At 41.5% G+C, this 22,501-nt stretch overlaps 1 protein-coding gene across 1 annotated transcript; it reads left to right on the top strand.

Moving 5' to 3' along the window:
- Positions 1–5,032: 5,032 nt before the first annotated feature.
- Positions 5,033–19,893, top strand: LOC104517320 (adenylate cyclase type 5-like; the record flags this gene model as incomplete). The annotated part of the gene is made up of 6 exons (XM_010161932.1): positions 5,033–5,076; positions 5,366–5,477; positions 5,698–5,825; positions 9,430–9,588; positions 10,561–10,702; positions 19,753–19,893. Coding segments are annotated over exons 1-6 (726 nt in total), but the record flags the coding sequence as incomplete, so codon positions are not given.
- Positions 19,894–22,501: the final 2,608 nt, after the last annotated feature.

Raw genomic sequence — 22,501 nt, forward strand, 5'->3', positions numbered from 1 at the left:
CCGACGGTGAAAGCATCCCACGCCGGGCAGGCTCACACTGCTGATCCCTGGGGTGTTGTGCTGAAGCTCCTGCTGGTACCTGAGCTGCCTCTCTGTGTGTATCTTAATTGTTCTGTAAATGCATTACAGACCAAAAAATGGGAAAGCTGAGCTCAGCACTTTGGGAATATTCTCCTCTTGCCTCTGCATCTTAGCTGCTCCTCTCTCCATTTCACCTCTGCCTTCGCATCTTTGTGAAACACTCTGCAGAAAACATCTAGATGTCCTGCTCATGGAGGTCTTGCAGTCCACAGTGGTGGTGGTGGTTTTGGTAAGGGCCAAGTTCAGGCAAAGGCTGGCATCCTGCTGGTAGCAGCAGCAAGACCTGTGTGCCCAACCTCCCCTATGCTGCCTCTCAACCCCAGGCTTTCAGCCTCAGGGTTGTTCCAGTCCTTGCATATGCCTTTCCAGCTCCCCTGGTTGAGTCTTGGGAAAGAGCGAGCAAGTACCAAGCTGGCTGGCCTCCAAGCAGAGAGAAGGATGGCATGATCTGGAAGCTACCCAAGCTCCTTTTCATCTTTTTTCTGTGTCAGCATCATGAGCCACATAGGGCAACAGGCACAAAACTGAGTTTGCCTTGTAGAGCTATGAACTCTTGAGGCAGTCCTTGCTGGAAATAGGAGCCGAAATAGGAGCTTAGGAAAGTATTCACCTCTACCCTGTAACACAATTTGTGGTACTTTTCAACCAAAATTAAACAGAAATAATTAAAAACAATAAAATGAATGATAACTCCCATTTTCTTGTTTGTCTTTCCCAGAAATAAACTTTTTTTTTGTCTTTTTTGAGGTCATACCCTGGTTACTGCCGGACAAAACCCAATCAGATGGTAAATCTGAAGGCAGTAACAGAGTGGAAAATAAATCAAGAGCTCTGAAGCCGTTACAACGTTTTCATTACATGCTATACTGTTTTTTCCACAAAGCAGTAGGCTTCCAGATGAAGGGACTGGGACGTAGGGCTGATAATAGTTGCTGACGCCCAGGCTGCAGATTGTGTGGTCAATCCCTTCCAATCAGCTTCAGTTAATAGTATTTCTGAACCATTGCCTTACTTATCTCACGATATTTTATAGCTGTAATAATTATTTCATTTGACCTTTTGTTGACCACCGTCATTTACCCTACATTTTGGCACAAGTAAGGCCTGTTACTGGCATTGTGCTCCCACCAGCAAGGAAATGCCTTGCCCTCTTAAGACTTATTAATCATTGTCTTGAGCAGTGCCCTTCGTCACAATCACCCATCACCATCGTCCTTTAATAAAATCTTTTTGTTGCTAAGGGTAGTCTGACATTGAAGTGATGTGTGGAGTGAGGACCCAAGATTAGAGGGAATCTGTGTGTTTAAAGTTTAAGGCTCCAAGTCTGGATAAGATGAACTGGCAGGACTTGGAGATGCTCCTGGAACCTCACTGTTGTGTGTTGTGTATGTAAGGAGATCCAGCAAGCTTCATTTTTAAATGAAAGTTTTGACTAAACACAAGGTGAGGATCACGTGCTGTCCTCTGATGGCTATTGTGAAAGAAATCCACTTTTTTCCTTGTTGCTTCTGGGTTGTTGGGTATTTTTCAGAGAGGAGAGTGAATTTAAGGGTTACTGGGGCTAATAAAAAGAGCAGAAGTAGCACAGCACCACATACAAGGGTCCCCATTTCTCCCTTGCAGGTCATCAGCAGGGCTGGGAGCAATAGACCTGGTTGTCGTCTCTGCTGCTGGAGCTGCAGAGCTAGCAGGAGCTTGCGGAGAGAACAGATCAGGCAGGAGGAGTAAAATGTGATTTAGAGGCTTTCAGAGCTCTTTGCTGGGAGCAGAGGACGGAGAGGCTTTAGACTGGGTTCCTGTTTGCAAGGGCTGGTTTCTCCAGCGGTCGTGTGCTGTTCTGTCTCCAGTCTCCTGCCACATATGTGTCTTTCCCCTCTCTGTCTCTGGTTCCCAGATCACTACTCTGTCTTCTGCCACCTCCCACATGGTCTTTTCCTGCAGCCAGTGTGTCCCAGGCAGTGTCTCCTGATAGCTCAGTGGTGTAAGCTATGTGGTTGCAGAGCAGGTCTCACAACTGTCCCAAGCCTGCAATGGAATGTGCTGAGGTGCTTCAGGAGTTTCATACTTGGTTAGCTGACATGGGAGCAAGGCACGGGGAAGGACCACGCAGCAAGAGACCTTCATGTTAATCGCCAGCTGTGCAATAACTGAGTCATGTAAAGGACTTAGCATGTAACCAATTCGGAGTAGGTTTTCATGTAAAGAGCAAAAATCCTGTGCCAGGTGAAGCTCATACCTTATTGCCAAGTGTTGTGTCCATGTTCAAGAGTGAGAAGAGACTTGAAGCATCTAAAAAAATATTTGCAATTCATTTGTTTACTTCAGATAAAATCAAACTTCTTTTTCCTTGACTTCCCTCTCAAAAATTATCAAAAAGACTTTGTTGAAATTGTTTCATGAATCCCTCTTTCCTCAAATAAAACACCCATTCCAAGAAGCTCTTCCAAGAAACTCAACTGAGTTGAGCTCAGTTGAAGCTCTACTGTAGTTGGCTTCCTAACAGGGGTGTCAGACAATATTAACTTCCCAACACTGCTACTGGCTCATGTGCAGAATGCGTTTCTGATTCCCATCCTACAACCTTTCTAGTTTCATTCTCATAATAAACCCTTTTGTGTCCTTATAATTGTAGTTTTCTAGAACTCAGCCAGAGAGCCTCATGTGGACCTGCAACCATGCTGTCCTTGGAAGTGCAAGGCAAGGATAAAGATGGAAATAGCTGTTGCATTTGAACAAAGAGCAATTTGCAGGTCGCATATAGAAGGTTACAAGTTTGAGAAAATATTATAATCAAGAAGTTTCAGTTCAGAAAGGTATAAATCTCTGCAGAGGTCATCTCCGGAGGTCTCTAATGATTACTTCATTTGCCTGGTTGAAAATATTGCTACAAGTTAACTTCGCGGAATATCTGATCCATTTATCTGGCATCATAATAACAGGAAATGGAGAGGGCAACTTTTGTCATTTGTCCATGTTTATTAGGACGCTGTGCTAGTACTAGTTTTCTGAATCAGGCATGAGAAGGCTCAGGACATCCCTATGTAGTATGCTCAGTTACACGCATTGCTACCTGAACGTCAGAGCAGGTAGCAATGCTCCTTATTCCCCCTGTTGCTCCTTATTGCTCCTAATTGCTCCTTATTCCCCCTGTTGTAACATACGGCTGTTACAACACTCACTGAAGCAGAGGCTGAACATGTCCACAAGTGAGGAATTTGCAATTTGCCCCATGCTACAAGAGGAACATATATGCAGCAAGACACATGTTACTGCCACAAGAACTGGAGACATTTCCTCTTTGTACATTTCATATTAACACATAATTAAGTTGATTAATGAGCAACACAGACATGACTAAGATTTCAGTTCATTTCAAGTGTGTTTCTTTGGGAAGTTTACTTTTATTTGTAAATATGTGAAATCTTGATTTATTTCTTGTGTATTTTCTCAAGTGTTTAAAAGATGGCAAAGTATATTTTGATTCAGACATCCCTGCATTTCTGTCTTGCTTTTTTCTTGTACGTGTTAGCTTCAGTCTGACTAAAAAAGAAATATTTAATGCAATATGTTTGGTTGATGATTTATTGGAGTTGAAATGTAGAAGGAAAATACGAAAAGCATACTAGATTTGAAATGTGTTTCAGGATTTTTGCAAAAAAAATGCTTGGGAAAATATTTTTGTGTTGTCTTTGCTTTCTGTCTGAAGACATTGGAGGGAATTCCAACTGAAAACATAGACTCTGCAACTTGCCTAAAACGTGCTGGAGCTTTATTTTACAAAGAAAAAACAATTCCAAAGTGCTTGTTATTTACACCTTTAATTTCTCTTCCTATTCAAGTACACCTTGATGCAATAATCAGCTTCAAAGAAGAAATCGCCCACTTGATAAATGTTGTAATATACAAACATAGCTTATGAATTTTATATTTATATAAATGTGTGTGCATATATACACTTTATCTTACATCTGTGTCAACATAGCCTGGTGCTTGTTTTACAGAATAGTTTTAAATTTAGCATAATGGCTGTGTTTGATTGCAAATCACTATTTTCAATGTTGTAATTATCAATGAGACAGAATCTTTTTCCAGTTTAAAAAAAAAATCTTTGCAGTACAACATTAAAATTGATTAATTGAAATCAAGTAATTATTATGCTGGATGTGGTTGTGAGCAACCTGATCTAGTGGAAGGTGTCCCTGCCCATGGCAGGGGGGTTGGAACTAGATGGTCTTTAAGGTCCCTTCCAACCCAAACCATTCTGTGATTCTGTGGTTATTGATGCTTGTGATTCAAATAATTGTGCTTTCAAAACAGTCCACGCTGCTTTCAGAGGGCTTTCCTGGTCCATCCTGGGCAGGCGGAAGGGATTTGGTATCCCTGTGGCAATAGCAGAGGTTTGCCTCAGTTGGAAAACCAATGAGTGAGAAGCGTGTACAGCTGGGGGATGAGTAGAGTACATCAGTGTAGATCTCCTTCTCCAGAGAACAAAGAGCATAAAAGCCCAGCGGTAAGTCTTCCCCAGGACAGCCGAGCGTGTGAGGGCATGGCCAGCCAGCCCTGCTGTGCCCAAGCCTTCGCCCCGGCAGCACACGGTGACATCCCACCTGCCTTTGTGCATTCATTGCGCTGCAGGAACGCTGCTGCTGGGCACACAGTACCAGGCAGGATGCTGCCAGCCACGGGCTGGGGTGCATGTAGGAGCAGACCTCCAAAGCAGGGGTGAAAGCTGTGGTAGGCAAGTTAAGGTTATTCGCTAGGGAGGGACTTCATTTTGTGGCTGCACTTGGGCAGCGGGGGAAGCAGGCAGAGGAGTGTGGGTTTTCTCCAGCGCAGTTAAAGACGCAGACGATGTTACTGAGCTGAGAGGCTGAGGAATGTGAACTAAATGGGTAAGTGTTGATTTTATAGCTGAGCAAATCTGTCATGGTGTAGGAGTGCCTTGTTAATGATGGCTGATACCATTATCATGCCACCACCAGCTCCCAGCGTACTGTACGTTTTCTGGATGTGGGGAAGGGGTGGGGGGATGAAAGGCTCGTGGGGTTTTCTTGCCCCTTCTAATCTCTGGAAGGGATAAGGCCATGCCCCTCGGGGCTTTATGTGTGATAGATGCTGTAGCATAAGGTGACAGTAGGGGTGCTCATCTCCTTGCTGCTACAGGGCTGGGACACACCTACCTACCTCCCCATCCCTGGACTTCTACCCCAGAACTTAACACAAATAGCAACAAATTTTGTGACACTTTCTTTTTTTTCCCTCTCTTTTTTTTTTTTTCCCCAAGCATCCTCTTTGCAGACATAGAGGGTTTCACGAGTCTGGCCTCCCAGTGTACTGCTCAGGAGCTGGTCATGACGCTGAACGAGCTCTTTGCCAGATTTGATAAGCTAGCAGCTGTAAGTTTTCTATTATAATTCTGACTCTTTTTTTCTGCTGTTGCAAGAATGACACACTGTGTTGGTTCACTGGATTTCTGTAAATGTTCACTGCCCTAAAAGGCAAGCTATTGCAAGCATGACTATAAGCTGAATACTTCTCCCTCCTTTATTATTATTACTATTATTATCATTATCGTTATTGTTGTTATTATTGTTGTCATTGTTGTTGTTATTTTAGGAGAACCACTGTTTACGTATCAAGATCCTGGGTGATTGCTATTACTGTGTGTCTGGGTTGCCAGAAGCAAGAGCTGACCATGCACACTGCTGCGTTGAAATGGGAATGGATATGATCGAGGCCATCTCGTAAGTACCATATTCTCCATGGAGAATTTCAGAAGAAATAGCAAGGAGATTCTCTTTCTAATTAGGTCTTCCTTACGTTAGCAGCAAGGTAGCCAAAGCAGGGAACTGATGCCGGCAAAAAGAGAGCCCAACTAGAACAAGAAAACAAAATCCAGTAACGGTTTGACAGTAGGACAGACACTTGAGTCCATTACAGCCATGTGGCTATCAGAGCTCAATCTCCTGATGAGAAAGGCAAAGGTTACTGTAATTACTGGAAGTCTCATTCCCAAAGGAGCATTCCAGTGTATTACAGAAATGTGAAATCAGAGGATTAATAACAACTTTATTAAATTTCAGTCACTCTTCACTTAACTGTCTTTAAGCCAGCTTTTTATTCACCTTACAATTCTTCTGCTAAGGTCTGTCTTGTCTAGTTTAACTAATCCTTCTCCATGTGTCCCTGTGCCAAAAAGGTCAGATTCAAGACTTTCTTACTTAAGTTGATTATTGAAGAAAACCTTAAATTCAGTCTGGCACAGACTGTGACAGATCCATGGTTCTTTTCTTTATTTCCCCATCTTTATTTTTTTCTTCCACAATCTGTTCTGAAGCTTTGCCTGCTCCTGAGGTCAGACTAGCAATCCTCTGTCCAGAACATTCCCATCTTCAGAGAGTAACAAATATGAGACCCATATCTTGTTATATTTCTTGGAGGATTGCAGACGGTGTGCAATATTGTTTGCATCCAATGAGCTTTCACAGACCAATTCTTTCAGAATTCAGGGAGGGAAGATTTATTTGATCATCTTGAGTGTCTGCAAAGTTACGCACAAAGTTCAGTCAGTTTCGGATGGTAACTGAGCTGACCTTAGTATCTATACCATCCCTGCTGCACAGAGAATCTTTTTCCCCTTCTCTCCTAGTTTTTTTTATTTTGTGAAAGCATCTTCTGAAGCACCAGTGGTACCAACGGAGAAGCAGATCTCTCTGCAGTTCTTCTCTCATTTAATTCAGTAAATTGATGGAGTTTCCACTTCATCGTGATAATAACTTATTTGCTGAGCTTGATACAGTACATCCTTGCCATTCGAATTTCTGCAAGGAAAATGAATACACACCCACACTTTACAGCCTTATTTTCCCAACACAAATACATAGTTTGGAAAGCAGGATTTTCACCCAAGAGACTCCACTCAAAGAGCAGTACGGAGCAGCATTCCCTTGCTTGGTACACAGTGCACGCTGTCACGACTCCTACCTTTACTTCCCTGCTTTCAAACTCTGTTGCTTTGCACCAGTCTTCTTCTGGGGTTTGTATGCAAAACAAGGAGTTGCAAGTAACTAGTTTTCAGTAGCCCTTGAAAGGATGCTATTTCTTTCCCCTGAAGTACAATTAAGTGATAGGTGACAAAGTGTCTTGTCAAACACGAGAAGCAGCAGTTCTTAGCCACCAGCCCTGCAAAGGAGAATCTGTGTACATTGCCTGGAAAAGTCTCACTTTCTGCAACAGTTGGCCTGATGAAATCCAGAGACCTTGACACATTGCTGTGTAATCCCCCACACGGCTGAGTAACACTGGGGTGTCTAGACTTCATTGATTAACTGCAACCCACCTTACCTTCAAATAAACAGGGAGCTGAAGTGCACTTAATGTTTGTTTACAAATAGCTCTTCAGCAGCCTTTAAAACTTGTTTCCCACTTGATGAATGATGAATGCATTTAGCAATCTTATCTTTTAATAAGTCTGGAAGGTGACACTGTTCTCACTACTCTTGCTTCCCCCTCCCCCCACCCCCTTCTCCCCCAAGGATGCAGATAAGAGGTTTCACAATTAAGGTAACCCATAGCTACTGAACATTTGATTGCAGGTAGCAAACAGCTACTGAACATTTGATTGCAGGCTTCACCAACACTGGGCCCTGCCCTTAGGCTGATTTCATCTGTGCACAATAACAGCAGGGAGTGTTACCCCAGATCAGAAAGATAGAATTATATTTACTGTACTGCTCGTATAAATGAACTAAAAAAAAAAGGAAGGTAACAAAGAATATTTCCTTTGTCCGTAAAGGATAACCAAACTCATGCAAAGTCTGGGAAAAGTCACCTTCTCATCAACGACTCTACTGGGAGAAGTTCCCTGGTCTTGTGTCATGGCTTGGCAGAGGGTGCAGTAGGCTTTGTAGCACTCGTGCAGCACATTCCTCCCTCCCCAGTGCTGTATTGGCACTGCAGCCACTGTCATCCTTGCAAGGGTTATGGCTGCAGCTGCTTTTTCATTACCCCAGTTCCTGTTGCTTTCCCAAGCGTTGTAGTTGGAGATCTTTCAGATCGTAAGTCTATAGCACCTCACCCATATGCAGCTCCCCTTCCCTGCTAGACCATCTGCTGCTTGTTAATACAAATAACAAATGTCACTTCAGCAAGTATATAGTGAAATGTAACATTGGGATTGTAAGGAAAAAGGAACTGTAAAAGGGTAGGAGCTGGTTCAACAAGACGGTATCCTGAACAGTCTTTTAAGGGGCATATTACACTGTGAGAAGTGAACTAGAGTCCAGAATTGGACTATCTTTAATCATTAATTTTCATTAGTAAGTAAAGCATAAATATTAGATATGTGTTGATATTAGGAAGTCGGGAAGACTTACCTGTTCAGAGGATGTTATCTAGAAAGGACTAGATGAACCTAAAACCAAAGAGATTGAAATCTGATAGATATAAAGTACAACCTCATGCTGCAAGGAACCGACAACTCAAAGGAAAGAACGGTGCTGTGTGATGTAGGTGAAGTTGCCTGTGAACCATGAACATTCTGGGAATGATGTGATCAGCAATAACGAGAAGCAGAGTTGTTCTGATGGCTTCATCAAGACTTTCCCCTACCCACATTCCTAAATATATTTTCCATGTGAACAGCTCTTGAAGTTAACTTTTGCCCTAAAAGGGCAAAACCCACAAAATATTCCAGCAGTCATTTTGGGAGTAAGCAGAGCATCCAAAACCTCATTAAAATCAGAGCTTGAGTATTTGTAGCTGCCTGTTTGGAGTGACTGCAATAGATGTGGTTCTCTGGTTTTACTGCTCTGACTGCAGCTGTAAGCCCTGTCCAGGCTTTCCAACTGCAGTGGGGTATTTCACACACATATCATATTTCGGCTGTGGAAGAGTTGATACTTGGTGCCGTACAGACAAATTAAGATCTCTGAAATCATTTCCTTTTTCTCTTTGCAACATGCTATTACTCTTAACGAGGCTGAGTGCTGGCAGGTTATGTCCGGCTTTGGTATGGAAATCAGACACCACCGGCACTTTATTTCTTTTCCTGTCCCAAATATTCTTTTTTATGAGTTCTCAACTTGACTGTGAGTTCAGAGTATGTGCTTTTACTCCAAGGGCTCCCCTTTCTAAGTAGTACTCGGCTTGGCCAGCCAGGCCATCCAAGAACAGTACAGCTGGTCTGGGTTTGTTTTGTTGTCCTCTTGATGTGACTGGGCAGCACTGTGCCTATGCACGAACATTTATGGGTTGTTACAGTTTTTTGTGTTCTGGGTGCAAGTTTGTGCCACTGACTACAACCATGCAGTTCTTAATGATGTCCATTTTCCCCATATCTCTTTTCAGACTAGTCCGGGAGGTGACGGGAGTAAATGTCAACATGAGGGTTGGAATCCACAGCGGGAGAGTTCACTGTGGGGTCTTGGGCCTTAGGAAGTGGCAGTTTGATGTGTGGTCCAACGATGTTACGTTAGCAAACCACATGGAAGCAGGAGGCAAAGCTGGGTAAGTTGCTTCCTCAAAGCTGTACTGTTAATCGCTGTGTTGTTTTGTGTCTGACATGTCACAGTGAGGTGGGGAAAGAGAGTCTGGATGTCTGCTGTAAAATGAACTGCTGGTGTCCTGTCTTAAGCACATACAACTGTTAGCAAGGTTCCATGTCTACCTGTCTTTGGTTACAGAAAGTTTACAAAATCCCAAGTTGGGCATATCTTTCTGTGGTAAGAACTGAATTCCTTCTCCGTGAAACAAAGCTGATAAATCCAACAGAAATGAGCAGAGCTGGTCATGGTTACAAAGAGATACGGCGGTATGTTTACAGTGTTTGCTGGAGAGCATCCCAGCTACCGATGAATATTGTATGAAGCATTGTTTCAGACCAGCCTTTTGTTTTGAAACATTCCTGTGAGAGAGCAGAATCAGTTCTTGTTTCACCACTGCATGGACCCACCAAAGACTGAGTCACTGCCAAGTTGACTCTGTGAGATAATTTTTCTATGTGACTCTGCTCTGGAAGAAAGTGTAAGACTACGGTACTTGACAGGATACCTCTACAAGGTACTCTTGTACCACAGTGATTAATGTGATAAACCAAAAAAGATACATGCTACAGTATATACTACCTGAGTAGACATGTCCCTGTGACGGTCCTGTGTTTGCCAAAAAAATATATCTGCTGTGTGTGAGAGCAAAGTGAATAAAAGACTGAGTGCCTTATATCTAAGGACATGATTATAAATGGATATGTAGGCTGCCTAACATGAGCACCTCTCTCTTTAAGAACGTGCCTCCTGGCCTGCTTGCTTTAAAATAGATGAAACTCTCATAATACCTCTGTAAGAGTAGTGGCATGGCTAAATAAATCGGGTTTTATTGCTTGTTTGTTCCAGTACGTAGAACGTCACTGACAGCAACTGGCTTTTTGGGTGATGACTTTTCAGAGCTTTCAAAACTGGCTGGTCTTTTATCTCATTCCAGGCGCATCCACATAACAAAAGCAACCCTGAACTATCTCAATGGAGACTATGAGGTGGAGCTGGGCTTTGGAGGGGAACGCAACGCTTATCTGAAAGAGCACAGTATTGAGACCTTCTTGATTGTACGGTGCAGCCAGAAACGGGTAAGGCCAAACAAACTAACGCAGGTTTTAGACACTTGTAATAACTGGATGGTCTCCAACACACCAAAGCAGAGTGAACACCATTTTTTATAGATTATAGTGACAAAAATTCCGGTTTCTCTCTGCACTTCCTGAACTTCTGCATGCATAGAAGAGAGTCTAGCTACCTTCTGCGTAAGGTTTTTTCACCAAGTACTTTCTAGTCCTACCAAATAAACTGTCCTGAGTTGTTTTCAAAATCACTTTGAAGAATGTTGTTAATATAGGTATGTATTTTTTCAAGTAAATTTGATACTTGTACAAGTTCTTAAAACTATAGATTAAAACCACAAAGATCTCTGTCAGAATACAGAGAGAGGTGTTTTTGTCCATCTGCTCACCATATTGCCATGAACATAAAGATCAGAGCAGTTCTTATCATTACTTTTCAGCCTTTGTTTCTGAAGATGGGAAAATCTGGCCCACTGTAATGATAGATGATCACTGTGACAGTGGGATGAGATCATACCTACTGCTGTGACACAGGTCAGGCTGCACAAAATGAGGCTGTTACGGCATTACTGACTTGAACTTGAGTCAAGTCAAACTCAAGTGGACTTCAGGCAATATATCTTCTTTCTGTGACACTGCTGGCAACAGAAAACAGGTTAATGTTATCACTGTTTTGTATTCTTTTAAATAATAGCAGACTGTAATACTAGAAAAGGACCTTTTTTGATGATCTAGTTGAGCTTATTCAATAATATTTCTCTAAGTAATTTCTAAATTACAGACACTGCTTTGCTATTCACAGTATGGTCAGGCATATAAGAATTGGCCTGAATTGAAAATTGTTTCAAATATTTTGAAATCTAAAACCAATTAAACCTTCCCACAGCTGTAAATATGACTGCCGTGAGATTAAATGAATTCGTGTTTGTGACATGTTCCTACAGCATGGCTGATTTGAATAACTGACACCTGTACAGAAATACTTCGCTACCATTGCCTCATTTCCTGAGAGAATGGAAGCCTCAAATCTCCTTAATGGATATTGTGTAAAAAATCTCCAAGAAAATCCCTTATCATCTGCTGAAGAGAGAAGCTGATGTTTTGGTTGCTATCTGCTCATAAGATAAATCTCATTAACAATTGTCAATCTTCAAAAGAAGATTAGTGCTTGCAGGGCAAGATTATTGTTTCCTGAGCATCACTGCCTGTCAGTGGGCCAGCTGATGTTTATACCTAGAGCACTTCTTCTTTGCTGGGTAGATCTAAGAACATAAACCAAAATACCCTTATGGTCAGACTCCATCTCTTGGGAAGGAGAAGCATTATTGACTTTTTAAATCATATACTCACTGAGTTGTCTGCATGTTCTTGTGGAGAATGGAAGGTTTGTCTGGAGAGAAGAGGAAGACCTAACATCAGGATTCTGCTCCATGTCAGTGTAGACAAAAAAACCCTCAGAAACAAGACACAGAGCACTTGGGGCTTGACTTAATTTTTGAATGCAAGGCTGTCTTTAGCTGAGGAGACTAGAGAGAGACTCAGGAGAGATGTGGATTTCATTCCAGACATAGATTTTTAGGAACTTGCATCTTTATGCCTTGATTTTCCATGGTAAAATAAGATGGGTTCCCCTGCTTCATTTTTTCACTGCTTTGTATGTATTTATTGCAGCTCTGTTACACAGCGTAGCCCTCAGCTGAAGTCTCTAGGCACTGCTATAATGCTGCTCTAACGTACTGCATCCCAGAGAAACTAAGAACTGGGACATGTGCATGGCCTATGTAATTATTGTGCTAAATTGAAACACAAAGAAACTGCTACCCAAGGTCATGGATATTGGTGTTTAGAGTTTGTGGGTCTCCTGATTTGACCATACTGCGGCAACTTTCATGCTCCCATAGCCGTATTCTGTCCCTCTGTGAATAGTTCAAAGCTCTCTCTCTCTTTAAAAACTCATTTTCACATAATATGAAAATCAGAAGTGAGAAAAGCTTTCTCCCATAGTCAGCTCAGTCAGTTCACTTTTTCCTTCCATTTCTGCTTGTTTTTAATGACTTCTTGTGATATATTCAGCCAGGTTTTTAGTTCAGTCTGTTTCAGTAATGGCCATAAAATGTTCACCTTACTTTGTAATGGGTTCCTGTGAGTTGTGTCTGGGTTCCTGCTGTCCTCACACACAAGGCAAGTATTTGCACTGACCTGAGAGCAGATACACAGTTGACCTAAGTAACTGTTTGCCTGAGCTATTCCTCAGATTCACGCAAGCAGACTTGAATTGTCCGAATACCTGGTCCATCGGTCCCACACCCATCAAAACCCAACAACAACAGGAGTTAGAATGAATGTATAAAATGTAATAGCATCTGTTGCATACCCTTTCTCCTCACTGTTGCCATGAGGAGCCATAACTTTAAATTTTCTGTCTTGTTTTGTTTATTTGACTTCTTCATTGTGTTAATGCCATTTCTTTGGCACAGAGTAAATGGGAGGAACATTTATCTAATATTTTTGTTCCAGGAACTCAGACTAGCTCCTTCTCTGAAAATAGGGTTTTTGCCTTCTTAAAGATGCTGTTAACTGGAATATACTTGCTTGAGTTTTGGGAGGGAAAAAGAGCTAGATTCTGATCACTCAGTCTTTAAATAACTCCTAGAGCTGAAAATATAGTCCTTATTTTCTATCTGGTACACAGAAGAGTTTCCTTCTATTGAAACAGAATAAACTGCAAATTTTTAAAACCCAGTCTGTTTAGGTTGCTCTCTCCTCATCTTTACCTGCAGCTCTGCTTTCATCTTTCTGTTTGCCCTGTCCTGCCATGCTGCCACTCTTGTGAGCGAGCACTTGCCTGTGAAGAAGCCAGTGCTCAGATAACCCAGAGCAGTGCAGGAGTGACTTATTGCAATGTTATGTTCCCCTACATAAAAGTTTTTGTGGGTTTTTTTGAAAACAGAGATCCAAAGTTCCCAATTTGTTTTCCCTGTGTTTGTTTTCAATTCCTTAAGCTAGGGTTTTGATAATCAAAATACAAAGAACTCTTGGCTGTGTGAGATAAAAAGGGTGCCATGCATTTCATTGTAATGTGAACCTATATACATACATATGTATTTATATATACATAGTATATATATACATAGTATTTATATATACATAAAGTAATTCCTATCATAAAATTAGCAGGCTCTATCATAAAGATCTACTGAATCTTTTGCTGCAGTTTGTTTGCCCCCATTAGTGCTAGTAGTGGGCTGCTCCAAAACTTGGTTGCTCTGGTTGCCTGCTGTTTGCTGTCAGACAGCAAATGTATCCCCTCTCTCCCTCTCAGCCTTTTTTCTCCTAAGGCAAACTCTTCTAACTCTTCAAACTTCTCACACTGGAGAAGAGACAAGCGCAAGCTCTTCATTTTCATGGTCATGAAAGGAAATCTTTACCTTTTGCATAGTTGCATTATCTTGATATCTGATACTTATTCTGTGATGAACTAATGTGATTCCTGATGAAGTGAAGATTCTGACTAATCTTTAAGTGAATGATCATGCATTTTGTAGACTTGAATGAGTCAGGTCCCCCGACCCTATGTCTGTCCTCAAATGTCAGGTGCGAATGCACACTACCTCTGCTCTCATTAGCAAAGTCTGTCATTGCTACACTTGGTGTCAGATGAAATAAGAAAAAAAAATAAACAAAATCTACCCACTCTGAGACTAATTATCAAGTAACTCCACTATAACTTTCATCCAGCCTTATACTTCCTCATTCAGAGCCATCTCTTGCCATTTCACTGGAAAGCAGCTCTTTGCCCAGCTTCGTTTTCCCCACCTGCCTTAGCCTTTAGTCTCCAGGACAGCACTGTCAAATGCTCTATGGAAAAATAAGGGCAGTGAGAGCTACTGTATTTTTGCCGTTTAGAAAAACTTGGATGCTCTCAAGGCTGTTAATCCAAGCCCAGCATTTGCTGCTCTACAAGTTCTGTGTCATGATCCCTGACTAAATAGTTATTACAAGTATCTGTTACCAACTGAAATTGCAGTTGGCAGTTTTGCACAGATCTGGGATGGAGGTTGTGCTTCTGACTTCAGCACATCACACTTAAGTTTTGTTTCCAACTTAGTCATGTTTTCCATTTATAACCCTATGCTTATGATCCCTCTTCCCTTTTGTCTCTACCATGGCAGTAGTAATTATCTGAAGAGAAATAATCTGTTCCTTCAGTTGTAGAGTAACGCAGATTTCTAAGTTTCTGTTATCCTTGGGTGATATGGGGTGAATGCCTCCATTACTGGCTTTGCATCTTCATTCTTTACCTGCAAAGTCTGTATTTCCAGATGAACAGTGAATTATCAGCTAGAATTACTAATAATATTAGCCAGATCTTTACTGATTCCCAAAGGAAACCCTGAGGCATTGTAGTGAACTACCCAGAATTACTCAGTACAATGTCTTTATCCTTCTACAGAATGGTTTTGTTTTATTCTTGTTATACCTTGGTTTTTTAGGTTTACCTGTCAGACTATAGCATACCTAACACGCAGCTCTGTACCTCCACCTCCATAACTTCTATAGCTGTCCTTCTGCGTTTTATTCAAAACATCCATCACAGTCATTACTGCTATCCTAACAAACCCCTACTGTTCTGACAGTAGTCAGTTTAATTATTGCTGTAGTATCTAGTAGTCCCAGTTCTTGTGCTGCCCAAGTTCCTGGAGTTTGTGCAAGAGCATGTCACTTGGTGGTTGTTGGCAACTTTCTGCTCTTCTTTGAGATGAGGTGCTGCTCTAATTTGCAGAAACATCACAGCTACTCTTCTCATCACTCCTAATCATTTATAAAAGCTTTACTCTGAGAAAGATGGAACAGCGTGTGTTTGGAGAAGAGGGAAACAGACTTTCATATGAATAGGATTTTAACAGCACGCAGGAGGTTTACATCTAGTTTTATTGTCCTCAACATTGTCTGAAGTCTGGGGAAATGCTTTGCTTCGAACACAAGTGGAAACAAAAAGTGGCTGTCACCTGATGAGCAATCGTGCTGACTAAACACACTGCGCTGAGTGCACAAAGTCGGCCAACTGAAAACTGTTTGGTTTTTTCTAATGTCTTTCAAATGAAGTAAACATGGGTGTTTCTTTTAACAATAACAGGTACACAACAGTTTCAGAAAGACTTGTTGATGGTGGCCTTAAAACAGCTCAACAAAACTTTGGCCGTAACTCCTAGAAAAACAATTCTTATTCTTGCCTAAATAATGTCCTGGGACTCCATCCAGCTGAAGAAACAAAATGGTCCTTTAAATATTGTGCATGTCACTCTCCTAAAACACAATCAATCTAATGTGATGACTCCTCAATTTCAGAAATTTAATCACAGCTCGGCAGGGTTCTGCTCATGTAGATTTATGAAGGCAATGGTTTGGAGAATGGAGTACTGCAAGAAAGATCATTCACATGTCAATAGGACTTCAAGACAGTTTAAGAATAATACGTAGCTGACTCTGAAATGACTGATCTGTGCTCAGGTTTCCCTGCTTTGTTGCACTGATAGTGATCAATATGTCGGAAAATCCTACCACGCACTACAGAAGTAACAGGCATTCTTGATGCAATTGATAAGTATAAGAAAATCCCAGCTATTTCTGCAGTTTTACTATAGCATTACTGTAGCTCAGTGTGTGGGAACTGGCGGTGGGAACACAATAAAACCTCTGGGAATAAGATTTACAGTCTCTTTGCGAGTCCAGATTTGAAAAGTTCCCACAACAGCTTTCTGGAGTTTAGCCACTTTAAATCTGAAAAACTCATTGCTGTCAGAAACTTTTGCACCTGCTCCTGCTGTTGGTAGTACCTGTAATGACTGGGACTGAAAGGTATGGTCTCTTCTTTTTCTATATTCTTCTTCCCAGTCTTGTTACGCCTTAGGTAGCCTGTGTGCGAGTTGTCCTCGTGCTGCCACTTAGCCAGGAAGAAAGAGAGGAGGGATCCTCATAAATTCCCACAGAGGAGCTGTGATCCTTCTAATTCTTCATTTTTTAGAGTTTGCTATTATCATCACCCACTGAACAAGTGATTTTTCAGAAAATAAATTAGCTCAGCTTTTAAAAATATCATGTTGAAAAAAATGTTTTTGAATAAATATTGACATTAACCACAAAGACCTATGGTTCAAGACAGTACAATAGCACCGTCTGTAATGCGGGGAAGCAAAAAGTCCTCTGTGCTTTTATATATGTGTTTTAATCTGATTGGAAATATTGCTGTAACATAGTTCACAATTGAGTTGAAATCTCCTATGGGGCTTGGAGGGAAATACTGCCGGAGTTCATGTAGCCATGGAAAATTTGTGGTGCCTGACCTCATGGTTAGAAATATATATTTTCCCATTTGTCCCAGCCTTACCTCAACCCAGATCTGTCAATAAACCCGTATGAGGTCTTTTATTCCCTTCGCATTAGCCAAGAGATGCTTCAGAGTCACCAGGACTAGCAGCAGGTAGAATGATCGTTCCCTGGCTGTGAGAGGGTTTAGTACATCTGCTTGGCTTTTTGGCATTAAGGCTTTCCTCAAATTCCAATCAAATTTACTAACTCATGGGTGGAAACCTGCTATATGTACCTTTTATTATCTGTTGATGTAAAGGTATTTGTAATGTAACCAAATAGCTTTGCTTTTATAGGTCTGTAAACTAGTTTCTGTGTCAGGGTTTTTTGATTGCTTTTGATTGAAAACCCTTCGCTAAGTTGTAGTAAAATGGATTGGCAGTGTAACTTCTATTATTGAAAACAATATGTATTTTCTTGGAGATAATTAAACTGTATTTTCTGCCAGTTTTCTGACATCACACCATAGAAGAAAGAAGCATAACTATGAAAAAGATTGCATAACTGGCGTAAAAAAAAAAAAAATAAAAACACCACAAGAAAATGCTACAAATGATAGAAAAGACTTTTAAAAAACAAAACCTCAAACTGACTCAAATCTGGACATCAGCATTGCCTCACATTAGTATATTTTTAGAAACATTTAAAACGCAGCTCTCCTGGAGGTTATCCAGTGGCTCTGTCATGACTGCTCATGTGGAATTCAGCTGGTGCCAAGTGGTGGAGTTTTCAGCCCTTGCAGATGAAGCAGTGGTGGGTTCCATGCAGGGAAGAGGTGACGTGGGAGGCGCTTGTGGTTCTGGGAGTATGCAATGTGGGAGCATGTACGGTTTTCCCCAGCAAACATCCCGGGGAGCTGACAGCTCCCTTAGGTTTGCTCCCACTGCGTTTCCTTGAGAATCCTACTCTTGTCATCCTGGCTGGGTGGAAAAAGCTCTTTGCTGGCAGCCCGGGACTGCAGTGACCACTGGTACTGTCATGGGGCCAGTCGAGTGTCCAAGTCGCAAGCAGCACCATGTCCCCCTGCCAGCTAGTGGCCAGGAAGCCTGCAGCACTCCATTCCCAGGAATACTTGGTGCCTGCGTGGTGAACTTGTGGTCTCATGGGAAATGTTGTCATCGCAGCTGTCTCTTCTTTTGCAAGAAAAGAGATGATGATTTCCCATGCTTGTCAATCAGACAGCTACCCCCAGCACTGAATTTTAACAGGCTTTTAATAATTTCTTGAAAAAAAAATAGTTTAAGGCAGCATAACACTTGACATTTAACTCTCTGGTTACCATGGAAATAACACCAGGTATTTTGCAAACTCCTGACTGTTACAAGTTCCCGTGAATAGTGGGGAATCAAAATAAATAGGTTGGGAAAGCAGACTCCAGGCAAAACTGATGCGGACCAACCTGTATTGCCGTACAACACTTGAACCAAAATTCTAGAGTTGCCGTACAACACTTGAACCAAAATTCTAGAGTTTAAAAGAACTGATTCTTTCTTTTTAAATTATTCAGTTGACAGAACACTTTCTGAAACCCAAAATTAACTCCCATTATATCTAAAATTTTTCAGTAATGTCATGGAAGCAGCCGTTCTCTTGAAAAAGTTTAATCTTTTAAGTCATCAACAGCCAGGTTGTAGCTGTCCCTGCTGTCTGAATTTTCAAGCTCTCCAGAGTTTGTCTCTTTTAAGCAAGGATGTAGTAATTGCCACCCCTCTACCTTCTGAGTCAGTACAGGTAGATCACAGTCCTCACTGAGCAAGTCTCTAGAGAAAGGTTAAAGTGTTTGATCTTGTGCAATAAACTCCTGTCTTTCCACAGAACACATTCCACGTGGAAACCTGCCTGTCTTTTTAACCAGAGGATATATTAAAAATTAGGAACTAACCAGCCTGTTGTGTAGTTACATGCCACACTTCGGGGTTCTTGTAACTGAGCTTGAATGAAACCTCTCTGACAGACCCGCTGCAAACTTTGCAGTAAGAGCCAGGCACAGCCAAGATTCAAACCCAGCTCTGATAACAAAACCAAAACCTTTGTCCAAACATCATGAAAGTTAGTGATACTATTTGCAGGTAGAGGAGACCATTTTGTTGCGCTTTGTGTTACTATTACCCTTAATAGGCACGGTTAAGTTGCTTACAAGATTTACATGCTTTCCTTAGCGTGCCTGGGGAGATGCTCTTGCCAGTGTGGAAGATGATTTGCTTGTACCTACAAAAGTGACCTTTTCTCCCATAGCTTCAAGGAGCTTCAAGGCTCCTGTTCTTCAACCAGATCGCTCTGTGTGTCATTTGTCTTGTAGACACGCCAGGGTTGGGTTTGGTTTTTGAGGACCCTCCATGCAGTATCTCAGCTTGGAACTGCAATTTCCTATGTGAAATGATTCCATTTGATTCAGTTGGCTAAAAAAATAAATGGATGCCTCCATTTTGGAATGCTCGTGGTATTTACGCAGGTTATGGTGGTTATTCAAAGCAAGAAAAGCAGTGAGATGGTGGGCACCAGTTAGGGGCAAGTGTTCTAAAAAATTACAAGAAAAAGAACTGGTGGACTGGGACTGCACCTGATCAGCAGCCACTCCAAAAAGTTGAAGGTGCAAAGCCAGCGGCTGGGGTGGGAGGCTAGAAGTGAGATTGACTGCCCTGTGATTGTTTCAAAATGCAGTCTGCATTTCTCTCTCATTTGTATTTCAGAAAGATGAGAAAGCCACAATAGCCAAGATGAACCGTCAGCGTGCGAACTCCATCAGCCATAACCCGCCGCACTGGGGTGTCGACCGGCCCTTTTATAACCATCTTGGAGCTCACCAGGTCTCCAAGGAGATGAAGAGAATGGTAATGTCTTGCTTTGTAGACATTAATTTCTTTTCTTCTTAATACAGCGTTATATATATCTCTCTCCCTGCCTTGCCTGAAGGTTTTTGGAGCCCCAAGGGTGTTTTCCAAACAGGGGTAGTAAATTCTGCTTTGACTCCAGAAATAATAACAACATCTGGAGGTGAGTGATTGTGAGGTGAGGTGCAAGGTGGGTTGAGAGGGGAAGGGAGGCTGAGTGGCACAAAGGAGGTTCTTTTGTCTGACTTGTCCCACATACTGAAAACTCATCCAGGCTGTGTGAGAAGACGTGATTATCTGCAAAAATTGCTCAGTAACCCAAGCACTCAAACAGCAGCCGACATACATTTGTATGACTTCAGCACCTGCAAAGGTTGCTTGCATTGTAGCAGCCAGGTGCTGTTCGCCTTCTATAAGCTACATGGCCCATGTATACTCACGGGTCCTCAGGAATCACACTGCTGTGTTTAACTCTCGAGAATACGTTCTTGAGTACATGAATTAATTGGCCTGTGGTAAGAGGCATCTTCATTTCTTGCTTACAGCTTTCAGTCCTTCTAAATTAAAATGAACAAGAGCTAGTTACCAACGCAATTGGACTCAGAGCACTTTTTCAGCTTATTTTACATGAAGTTTTAGAGGGTATCTTTGTTTCCTGCAATAAAAATGAAGAAAAGAGAGTTTCTATTATAACAGCTACATGTAATAATGATAGAAATATTTAGCACTCTATAATTGCATATGTAATCAGATTGCTCTGTGACCTTATTAATGCTGTTTTGGCCCTTCATACAAAGTCAGAAGTGTGTATTTCTTGACTACTTTGTTGTCCACAGTCAAAGTTTTGATCAAGGTTAGCAAAGTCTTAATGAATTCAAAGAACTTTGTAACATGAGATTCACTTCCACATCTTAAAGATTTTGGCATAGCTATAAACAACTGCATATGGTGTCTTCTAATGGGAAATGCTGGCACATTTATTAATAGCTGGTGCTAATATTATTCAGTCATAATATTATTTTACAGTGCTAAACCAAATTTCTTAATCTCCATAGTAATGTTTCTTTCATTTCTCAGATCTCCGAATGAGGGCTTCTGACATAAGCATACAGATTAGTGGAACTGTGCATTTTTATGTGGGCTTTTCAATAGGGTGCGCTCAATAGGCATGACATTATTAGAAGGGCCTAATCACACTAGCACATAATTATAATTATAAGTTTCTCTGAATAGCTTTTAAGGAGTTCTTGCAGCCTCCTGTTCAGAAACAAGGTGTAAGCATGCCAAATGGTATTATGCGTCTTGGTGTTAATTACAGTTTGCCGTGTCTAGCTGGTTGTTCAGTTGGAAAAACATAATTATTTACTGAAATATCAAGCCGAGTCCTAAAAACTTCACTGCCCCTCACTTGTAGGAGGAAAAGCTTCTCTTTTCTTTTTTTTGTTCTCCTCCTTATCTTGAACCTTTCCCTGTAATGGTATTTACCTTTTTATAAATTCAGCGGCTCAGAAAACCTTTTCCACTCAGTCTGCTTCTGAACTGCCTCTTGTATTAAGTTCTTTCTTGAGAGGCTGATGTTGCATGCGTCAGGCTATTTCTTGAAAACCAATTTCAACCTGATTCAGAAGTATTCTTCTCAGCTAGATTTTTTTGTTGTTCTTGGGGACTATTTTTAGAAATCTGCTATTTACAGTGTTTCTCACTGCTTTATGTTTGCAATGCATTAGTCAGAACGAAAACCTGCTCTCCATGGCCTAGAAACCATTTTAATATCTGCTAGATGGACATTTTATTGATTAGATCATTGGACCAATTTCTCCATCTCTTGTCTCAACTCTTTCTCTCTGTATTAACTTCAAACTTAAATATGCATTTCTTTGAACCACCCAGCTTTGCACGGTACTTTATTTGTCTGTAGTCTCTAGCACTGTGTGCGTGGACGCTGCGTGTGCTCACACGCACGCACAGTGCACGTGGGCTGTGCGCACATGAACGCTGGCTGCAAACTGCCTGCTCAGAAATTCCAAATACAGGCAGACAGAAGGGGAGCAGAACTACAAAGGCTTTTTTTCATTGCTCCTCTGGGATGATATGTCATTGATCTTGGTGAGCCGCTCTGGCTTTCAAAGCTCCTGAAAACGTGCTCTTTGTTCCACATCACCCACCTTACCCCCAGACCTCCTGCATGTAATTATATGCAGCCTTTTTCCTATTTTCCTACTTTTCCCTATGGCACTACTTACAATTCCCTGAATGAAAACTCTGAGCGTGTAAGGTTGGATTAGTCAAAGCAGTATGCCGAAGGCAGGCAGTGCGACACTGCCTTCCTCTTTAAAACCTGGAGCTCCTCAGCCCTGTAATTTCTGAACAAGTGTTTATAAGGGCAATTGCGAGATAGGCCTCAGGCAGGCCAAGTAATGTTGCAGTGATGTGCAGTTGCATTGTAGTGATATTGAGATAGAAACACATATGTGTGTAGAGAGTAATTTGGGTGGTTATAAAAGACAGTTTTTTGTCACAAACTTAGAACATTTTGCATTATGAAGACAACCGTATTTCTGGAAAAAAAGAGAGACACTTTGTTATGGCACTACTTACAATTCCCTGA

Source organism: Eurypyga helias, unplaced genomic scaffold (assembly GCF_000690775.1).
Source record: "Eurypyga helias isolate BGI_N326 unplaced genomic scaffold, ASM69077v1 scaffold11302, whole genome shotgun sequence".
Lineage (NCBI taxonomy): Eukaryota > Metazoa > Chordata > Aves > Eurypygiformes > Eurypygidae > Eurypyga > Eurypyga helias.